General features: G+C 37.1%; 2 protein-coding genes across 2 annotated transcripts; one reads left to right on the top strand and one right to left on the bottom strand.

Annotated features, from left to right (window-relative positions):
* Positions 1-1,011: 1,011 nt before the first annotated feature.
* On the top strand, positions 1,012-4,207 carry LOC109020049 (protein SIEVE ELEMENT OCCLUSION B-like). The gene is made up of 4 exons (XM_019002441.1): positions 1,012-1,090; positions 2,030-2,166; positions 3,148-3,624; positions 3,839-4,207. The coding sequence occupies exons 1-4, from the start codon at positions 1,012-1,014 to the stop codon at positions 4,205-4,207; spliced, it is 1,062 nt and encodes a 353-aa protein (XP_018857986.1).
* Positions 4,208-5,933: 1,726 nt separating this feature from the next.
* LOC109020048 (uncharacterized mitochondrial protein AtMg00810-like) lies at positions 5,934-6,940 on the bottom strand. Its single transcript, XM_019002440.1, has 2 exons — positions 6,755-6,940; positions 5,934-6,701 (listed from the first exon to the last, which is right to left on the bottom strand). Exons 1-2 carry the CDS (start codon positions 6,938-6,940, stop codon positions 5,934-5,936), a joined length of 954 nt encoding a protein of 317 aa, XP_018857985.1.
* Between the last annotated feature and the right edge of the window lie 2,657 nt (positions 6,941-9,597).

The following is a 9,597-nucleotide window of genomic DNA, read 5'->3' on the forward strand; positions in this document are numbered from 1 at the left end:
ACATTTTAAATAAATTTTGACTGAATGATTGTCATAAAAAACGGCTTAAAATGTGCAACATAATTTTATGCGAGTATGGATATATGACAAATTACTTACGGATGAAGCGTTGCTCAATTATAAAAATGATTGTATTGGCCGCGAAATTAACTATTGAAGTCCCCCCAAGATTTGAAAAAAATCTTTTGTTTGTTAAGAATTTTATCAAAGGAGAATTTTATAAAAATAAACGTCTACAAGAAAAATAAACATTTATGACGGATTATTTGTGATAATAACGACAATTTAAGACAAAAATAGACTCATTTTAAAAAAAAATAATTATTTTTGTTAAAAATTACTAGACACAAATAAGCAATTAATTAACTTTGTCCCGCAAAAAATTATTTTTATAGTTTGGTCCCACCAAATTCAGTTTCCAGCTGGTTCCTCCCTTACTCTCATCCTATCACGAAATACCGTGTCATTAAAATTGTTTACATTAAGTACTAAATTGTAATCATATGTGATCGACCTCATATATACCATATAATAATTGAATTAGGAATCCAAATAAAAATTAGAATAGACCCTACCATTATTACCACTCCTTAATTTATTGTCTATATAATGCATGCAACTAGCTATTGTACAAAGTTCACAAGTCAACATCTCTCTCAATCTTCACTAAACCAAAGAGTTTCCAAAGTCTCGCGCTGTGCAGTAGAGTACTATTCTATTGCTGCCATTAAGGTGCGCTGCAAGTAAACTTGAAACCATACCCTCAGAAACTGTCTTGATCTTCTCAGCATTTTTTTGTTCCACAAATAGCTATGAATTGGCCGCGCAATTTTTCAGCGTACACTGCTACAAACCTCTCGCGTTTTGTAGCAGCCAATACGTACAATATACACATCCTTTTCCTCACTTTCCCTTATCCAATATTTTCATATTAATATATATTCATATATTTATATTCGCATTATTTTTCATAATAAGCTGATGATCAATATTTTACAGGAACAATCGATCATGTCGGCCAAAAAGAAGGACCTCATGACCTTCAACTTCCGAACGATGAAATTTGAACCTTGTCATGATCGACAAAAAGGTTAGCCAGTTCTGGTCTCATTTCTTTGATGATTAGAAAACATGCTAACTTCAACCCGCGCGGCCTGTTGGCGTCAGGATATTTCGAGAAATCGGCTTGCATATATGGACTTCTTAGATCAGTTCAAACGACCCTAGGCCTCCCAAGTAACAAACAGTGTTTGGTTCATAATTAACTCAAACTTTGCCTTTTTGTTAAATAGTCATACAAGATAAACCAAGAAATAGATCAGACAAAACAAAGGGATCGATCGTACCATACTTTTCTTTTATTGAATTACCAATAGATAATTATTGAATTGGTAATTAATCTTAGACCTATTAGAGATAATATAATCAAATAAAAAATTTGACTTTATTATTATCCTGATTTGATTTTCATGTATAACTATCAAATCAAGTAATTTGATCATTTTTATAATTATTAAATTAAGAGATTTGATTTTCATAATTATTATGATATTTACCATATAATTTTCCTAAAAATAGGACCTATACTACTTTGCATTCAATCACATTAACTGAGAATAGCAAGATGCAACACTCAAAGACTTTCTCCCTCATTCTCTCTTCTCTATTTCATTTTCTATTTTATTTCAATGTATTAGAGCTAGGTTAACGCCAAACTCTCATGTTGACAGTTTCTTTTAGACCTCTTGATCCTCTAGTTTTACCTCTCAAGGAATCTTCATCTACCGTTCAACCATATTTCGTCTCAAATCTATGTATTTGGAGTATTGTTATTAGTCGCAAACACTTTTTTATTAAATTTTGGTCTATTGTGAGTATTGTTTGAAACCCTAAACCCATTTTGGGCCATTTGCTTAATTACTCTTCCTAAGCCATTCATGCACGAAACATTTGTACTACGTACATGCAATATTATATGGTCAATTCGAAAGTGGCAGCATTAATGCTAGACAAACATTCTGGTTCACAGCAGACGATGCGAAGGCATATTATTGGAAGAAGCTTTCAGAAGAACCTCAGGTTCAGGAGATAGTGAAGGCTTTTAATGCGCTGAGATCCGCAAAAGATAATCTCCGGAAGCTTATTGACGGTTCTACCAAAAAGGAGGCATGTACATTTTTTCCCTTCCTAGCCTCAAACTGTAGCAAACACAACAATTTTGTAATTTTTTTTTTTTTCTGTTCCCAAAAACGATAGCAAATTTCTCCGATGGAAGACACATTAATTTAAAAAAATATATATTCTCATTTTCGCACCATATTATAGATTAATGTTGGTCTTATGCTAGCTAGCTATATGCTTAATTAAAGACAATATATCTTTAAATATTTATAAAAATAAATAAGCTAATATGAAATGTAGTCGAGCTTAGGGGTGCTATCAGGATAGTGCGTGGCGGGGGCACACGATACAGGTGGGAGGGTTTTATACCCCGCCCCCGGGAGGCGCCGCTGGGATCAACCTGCCCCGGCGCCATGGCGGTGCGGGGTAGCTAGCTTGCCAACCCATGTGGGGCTGGGTTGGACACCGGCTGGGTAATGGGGTGCGGGGTCACGCTGCCTACTCCTATAGCCGAGCTATATAAAATGCTACTCCTTCCGGGGCTTTGTTGGCATTTTTTAATATTTTTTTATTTAATGATTAAAAAAATATTTTTGTTGTAGATTTTTTTAAAAAAAAAATTACAAAGTATTAAAAAAATACATTTAAAAAAAAGTAATAAAAACTTACATAAAATACACTAGTGGTCCGCTTCTACAATAAAGGCCAAGCTGCCTGACTCAAAATCTAATTCCGCCAAGGCTCTGATCTCTAACATTAATTCTGCTGAGTTCTACTTTTCAAGTACGTCTGTAAGCATCTCTCTCTCTGTCTATATATATATATATATATATATATATATGAGCTTGTCTGTATTGTTTCCTTCATTAATTTATATATAAGTCAACGCATCACCGTCTTATACTAGTGATCACAACTGAATATTCTGACACTGCATCCATGTGTAATATTTACAATATACAGCTTAAACTATTAATTAAGCAGTTGATCGAGTTGTCGACTTTCATTATTGCATTGCACAAATAGGTTGGCGCCGACGTGCTGAAAAATAAGAATATTCTATTAATCATTTCGGGCTTCTCTAACGACGATATCTTGAAGTTGAAGTCAATCTATGAAGGAGCAACGTCGAAGAAGGACAATTATAAAATTGTATGGATCCCAATGGTGGAGCAGATCAGCGCCTGGACCGTTGACGTGTGGAATATGCTAATAACTGAGAAACCGTGGTACGTATTGCCGTGCTCTTCATCACTAGCTGCATCAGGCAGCCAATTCATGATCATGAGTAAGGAGTGGCAGTTCAAGAATGAGTTTATCATGATGGTGATGGACATAAAAGGTAAGGATAAAGTCACAAATGCATTCCGCCTGATTACAACGCCAACGACTGAAATGAATGCCTCAGCTTCCACTAATCCAGATGAAAAGGCGCAAAAACCTAGAAAGCATAAGGAGAAAAGTAGTGTAATTGTGTCTTCTGGAGGACCAGAAGAACCGAAGGTAAAGTGTTATTTTCACAGCTTAAAACCATACGTACGTAAATTACTTATAAATTAAGGATGGTGTACTTCGAAAGGACTTTCGGGTGACAAATATACATGACATCTAAGCATATAATATAAATATTGATCATGCATGTGCATGAGTAAAATTTATAATCTGCATTCAAATAGAAAATGGAGTTTGACATAACATATATATCTTGTTCAATCAGAAAAGAAATTACGAATTCTACTATAGAGGCACGAACGATGAATGGAACGATACATTTTTTGAGAAAGCAAATAAAGTGGGTCAAGATGTGCTCATAATCCAGCTAGGCATTTCTGTAAAGTCGTTCAGGGTTTCATCGGAGATGGAAATAAAAGAGGCTAAACAACGTTTAAAGGCCGTAAATGATCCAATATTTTCGAATGATATGAGCGTTTCATTTGTTGTGCTGAGAGAGGAAGATAAAGTGTTGCTGTCTGGTCCTGGGGATAAAATACTGGAAGTCTTGGAGCGTTTTGGCGAGCAATGGAAGAAGGAAGTTGAAAAAAAGGGCTTTGCAAGAAGTTTCTTGGAGAGCTACGAGAATATTTGACGTAGCTAGCCGTTAGATTGATTGAAGGCGCCATGATTTCATCGCAGTAGTACTACTTCATGAGGCCATGATGGCTAGCTAGTATATACTACTTCACTACGAAATAAAGATGATCATGTGCTCGTCGATCTAAGTTTATTAATTTGCAGCTTGTGCAACTACCTAGTATTATGAAGTATCATCAATAATCATGTGTAATGGTACTACGTATGAAGTATCATCCATTATGTCGGCAGTGTTGTTTGTGTTGTGCTTCTTGGCTTAATGATTTAGTTTGAGTCTCTTACATTTTAATATGTTATCGTGTCTTGTATAATAAATTAAAAATATATGAAAATTTTGCGACGGTTTCTGCCCTAGTGTTCAATTGAATTTGCCTGGTTCCCCGGGGCAGGCTAGCTAGCTAATTAAATATTTACTCCCAACGTACAGATCCACATAAGGATCTGTTCCAAGTTCCAAGTTATAGATCACAACTTCACGAGGTCTTAAAGATTATATATAATCCATTCGGATCATTTACAGCGACTTTCATCAAGAATCATTTTCCTGGAGTACCGAAGCTAGATAAGAAGACAGCTCAGAACTAGTGATCAGAACTAAAGATCAGTTCTCCACAGTTAGTGTTGGTTTTTTGATAATTCATTGTCTAAAATGTTTCAAATGATCATGTAACGGATCACTAGAACAATATATATGGTCATCTGATAACAAGTATTTCGTACCTTTTTAATATTCTAAGGGGTATATAGTTGAAAAGTTGTGACTTTTCTCATGAAATGGTGCTTCAATTTTTATAAACTAGTTAAAGACCCGTGCAATTACCTTCATTTTTCATTTCTTAGTAAATAATATTTTGTTTCAATTTTTTAAATTGTAACATTTGGGTCTAGCACGAAGCTCGCGCCCAAATTTTGTTTTAGATTAATATGGATGAAAAGTCTACTTGAGATTGAATGAGTAATTTAGAATACACCATAGGCCTAAAATTTCTTTTACTTTTATTTTGGTAGAATATGAATATTTATTGAGCTTGTAATTAGGTTAAAGCCCATTTATCAATTTATAGATCAAGTGTGCATTTCCTTTGTAGTGGCACAAGATTTATTCTAAAAGACCAACATGACTACTCAATATCTCATGCACATTTCTTCATTTTGTTTATTGTACTACTTCTCTAGGGTTTTGGTTGTAAGATAATAAAATGCAAATAATAGTTTTGGCAAGCTTCCAAAACCTTGTGTAGTATTCCGTTTATATAAGCTTTACATTTGAGATATAGATTACAGTTGTAGCTAGCATGATATGCGGGATATACATGATAAGAGTACAAGTTCAAGTTTAAATATGAAATACTAGAGTTTGTAGGAAACTAAGTAGTATAGCCTGTAGGAGAGTGTGTAGGGAGCACAGGATTGGTATCCTTATCTTTGATATCCTTAACACCCTCCTTCAAATTAGAGGATAAGAAACATACCAACAATTTGTCACGTAAAATGCAAAACCGATCAGAAGTGTGGCCTTTGGTGAAGATATCTGCAACTTGGTTGCGGGTTTTAACATAACGAACAACCACATCTTTATTGACCACCTTCTCTCGAATAAAGTAATACTCAAGTTCAATAGGCTTGGTTCGAGCATGAAAAATAGGAATGGAGGCCAAAGACATAGTGTTGAGATTATCACACCAAAGTGTAGGAGGGGAGGGTAGATAAATGTGCAATTCTCATAAAAGCATGCGAACCCAATATACTTCAGCAGTTGTTAAGGCTAGACTTCTATACTCTGCTTCATTACTGGATCGAGAAACAACAAGTTGTTTCTTAGAAGACCAAGAAACTAAACACTGCCCAATAAAGATGCCATAGCCACTAGAAGAACGGCTATCATCCGGATTACTCGCCCAGTCCGAGACACAAAAGGCATGTAAAGCAATAATGCTTGGTTTATAGTGAAGTCCAAAATCAGTATTATGCTTTAAATACCGAAGAACTCTCTTGGCTGAAGTCCAATGAGTGCTAGTGGGAGCTTGCATATGTTGACATAACTGATTGACGGAGTATGCAATATCAGGACATGTAATGGTAACATATTGTAGAGCCTCGACAATATGACGGTATTCAGAGGGATCATTTAATAAATCACCATCAAATTTGGACATTTTGGAGTAAGAAATGCAAGGAACTTTGTAAGACCGAGCACCAACCATATTGGCGCAATCAAGTAAATCAGCAATATATTTAGACTGACATAGATGCAAGCCAGTATCATCACGTGCGGCCTCTATCCCCAAGAAATAGCTCAAGCCACACCAATCCTTTATCACAAACTCAAACTTCAATTGTGAAATAATAGAAAAAATTGTAGAATCATCATTGCCTGTGACAATTATATCATCGACGTAAACTAATATAAAAATATGCAGTTTATCTCTGTGAAGAGTGAAGAGGGAGTAGTCAACATGCGAGCCAGTAAAACCAAGATCAAAAAGTGCCTGTGAGAGACGAGTGAACCAAGCTCATGGTGCCTGTTTAAGACCAACCTCACCTTGGACCAATCAACTGAACCATCAGGTTTTTGTTTAATCTTGTAAACCCATTTATTGCGAACAATGTGATGACCAACTGGTTGTGGACAGAGTGACCATGTATCATTGACCAATAATACATGCATATCCTCACGTAGGTAGAAACTTCCCCAATCTAGGGCTGCCACACGTTCACTCCCCCACATCTCCACGTCTAGGCGGCACCAAACTCACGCACACAACCCAGTCTTCCTATCCTCTGATATTTTCTTCTTTCATAGCCACTAAATCCCACACTTAGCGACAAAACGGACGCCATCAACTTTTCCTCCCACCACTGTAAAACAAAAGGCCATCACTCATTGCTACAGCACCTTAACACGCCCAGCTACTCAGCCATCGTTGCATGGGATCAAGAAGAAGAAGTCCCATTGTGCGCCACCACCCCTTCTCGCGAAAAATCGCTGCACCATGAGACCACTGAGCATGCCGTGGCACAGTAAGGAAAGTGCACTGCAAAGCCACATGTCTAACCACCGTAGCCAGCCTTGAACAACCATGAAAACAACCAAGCCGTCGTGTCCCAACTGCCCATCAAGCCTCCATGTCCCCTGTTTCAAGCACCTAAAATAAAGCACATTTTCTCTTCCTCACCATGCATGGTAGTTCCACCCAAGCTACCCAGCCACTCCTTTGCACCACCACACGCCCATTCCAACCGCATGCTCCTCCATATCAATTCCACTGTGAAGCACCATGGGAATAACTGAAGGAAAACCACCTCTGTTTTACACCATTGAAACATGGAAAACTCCTTCGTTGCCGCCCAGTTAATTCAGGCTTGAAGCCCACGACGGAATAGGTGTGAAGTGTTAAAATCTGTACAAAGTTTGCCAACAAGGCAACACAATTCAGATGCTAGTGCCACGGGTCATCACAGCTGATCAACATTTCATCACCTCAATTCAGAATATGCATAATCCTCTAGAATAAATCCAAATGGCTGATATGTTATTTTGTCTAAATATTTGTCTCAATCTGTTAGAATTCAATTCCCTCATTCCCATGTGATTGTATATTGCTATATATAGACATACCTTGATGTACTGTAAATATATAGAGACTAATACACAGACAGTGTTTTGCTCATTTTCTCTGCTTTTCTCAAATTCTCTATATATTTGTGGAACACAAGAGGCAGCCGCCATTGATCGGTATTTAGCTTCATCAGAGCTTCTGGAAATGGCTGTTTGCTTCTTGGATTTTCATGAGATGAGAGATTGACCAAGAAACACACAATAACTAGTGGTGGATATTCTGGTATCAAGGCAAGAAGCCCAGTTCGAATCACAATAAGAAGTGAGGGGTGACAAGTGGAAGAAGAAGGAAAGAACAAACCTTGACCTGGAGAGTTTTTTACATATTTCAACACCTTATATGTTGCTTGAAGGTGAGGGAGCCGAGGGGCTGCCATGAATTGACTGAGTAAGTGAGTAGAATAATTCAAGTCAGGTCAAGTAATTGTTAAATATAGAAGTCTGCCAATAAGTCTTCTATACAAAGTGGGATCTTGTATAAGTGTGCCTTCATCTTTTGAGAGTTTGAGGTTAGAATCCAATGGAGTGGAGCTTGGTTTACAACCAAGCAAACCAGAATCATGCAAGATATCTAGTGCGTATTTACGCTGGCAAACTTGAATACCAGTAGGATTACGAGCTATCTCCAAACCCAGAAAATACTTGAGTGACCCAAGGTCTTTGATCTTAAATTTAGTATCCAAAAATTGTTTAAGGTCTGAAACAACTTGTGAATCATTAGAGGCCACTACTATATCATCGACGTATACAAGGCAATAAAAGAGAGGCCAGATTGTTTGGCGAAGAGACTATAATCAGCTATTGATTGAATGAAACCAAAGCTAATTAAGGAGGATGAGAATTTTCTATACCATTGCCGAGAAGCTTGTTTAAGGCCATATAAACTTCTCTTTAGTTGGCAAACTTTGTCTTTCTCTTTAATGAAGTAACCAGGAGAAATTTTCATGTAGACCTCCTCTTCCAATTCGCCATGTAAGAAGGCGTTGTTAACGTCAAATTGGTGGAGAATCCAGCCTTTGATAGCAGCGAGTGCCAAAATTGTTTTGACATTGACAAGCTTGGCAATGGGGGAAAAAGTTTCATGGTAGTTCAGCCCCTCTTGTTGTGTGTATCCTTTAGCAACCAATCGTGCCTTTTGTCTTTTGATTGTGCCATCTGAGTTGTACTTAATTTTGTAAACCCATTCTGAACCAATAGCTACTTTGCCTAGAGGAAAATCAACGATGTCCCAAATGTTGTTCAATTCTAAAGCTGCAATTTTAGTATCCATAGCTTTACGCCACTCAGAAAATTGTACTGCTTGTTTATAGGAGCTTGGCTCAGATTCTTTAAGGATGGAAGTGGAAAAAATAGCATGTTGAGGAGATAATTGTGCATGAGATAGAACAGATGATAAAGGGTAAGAATGACCATTATGTGAAGTACCTTTTCTTTTGGAGCTAGACAGTGAAGGAGGAGGCCCAGCAGCTTGTTGACAGTAGTAATCCTGCAAATAAACTGGAGGTTTCTTAGGTCGATCAGATTTTCGAGGAGGTGGATGATGAGCTATTGAAGTAATGGTTGGTGAGGAGGAGGGTTGAGGTGATAGAGGGGTTGGTGAGTGAGATGATGATTCATAATCTGGTGGAGATGTAATGTCTAAGTTGAGTGGTGGAATAGGAGTGGAAGAGGGAAGAGTGGAAGTAATGTTTGCCTTAAAAGGAAAGTTTTGTTCATAAAATATTTCATCATGGGAGATGAAGACAGATTTATTGTCTAAGTCCAAT

This window comes from Juglans regia, chromosome 15, assembly GCF_001411555.2.
Source record: "Juglans regia cultivar Chandler chromosome 15, Walnut 2.0, whole genome shotgun sequence".
In the NCBI taxonomy this organism is placed as follows: Eukaryota; Viridiplantae; Streptophyta; class Magnoliopsida; order Fagales; family Juglandaceae; genus Juglans; species Juglans regia.

Bases quoted from the DNA above. Each gene is read 5' to 3' on its own strand.
- LOC109020049 (XM_019002441.1), top strand. From the start codon at position 1,012: ATGTCGGCCAAAAAGAAGGACCTCATGACCTTCAACTTCCGAACGATG. The intron at 1,091-2,029 runs GTTAGCCAGTTC...TCTGGTTCACAG, and splicing joins TTGTCATGATCGACAAAAAG to CAGACGATGCGAAGGCATAT. The intron at 2,167-3,147 runs GCATGTACATTT...TTGCACAAATAG, and splicing joins ACGGTTCTACCAAAAAGGAG to GTTGGCGCCGACGTGCTGAA.
- LOC109020048 (XM_019002440.1), bottom strand. From the start codon at position 6,940: ATGTGGGGGAGTGAACGTGTGGCAGCCCTAGATTGGGGAAGTTTCTAC. The intron at 6,702-6,754 runs GTGAGGTTGGTC...CGTCTCTCACAG, and splicing joins GTTCAGTTGATTGGTCCAAG to GCACTTTTTGATCTTGGTTT.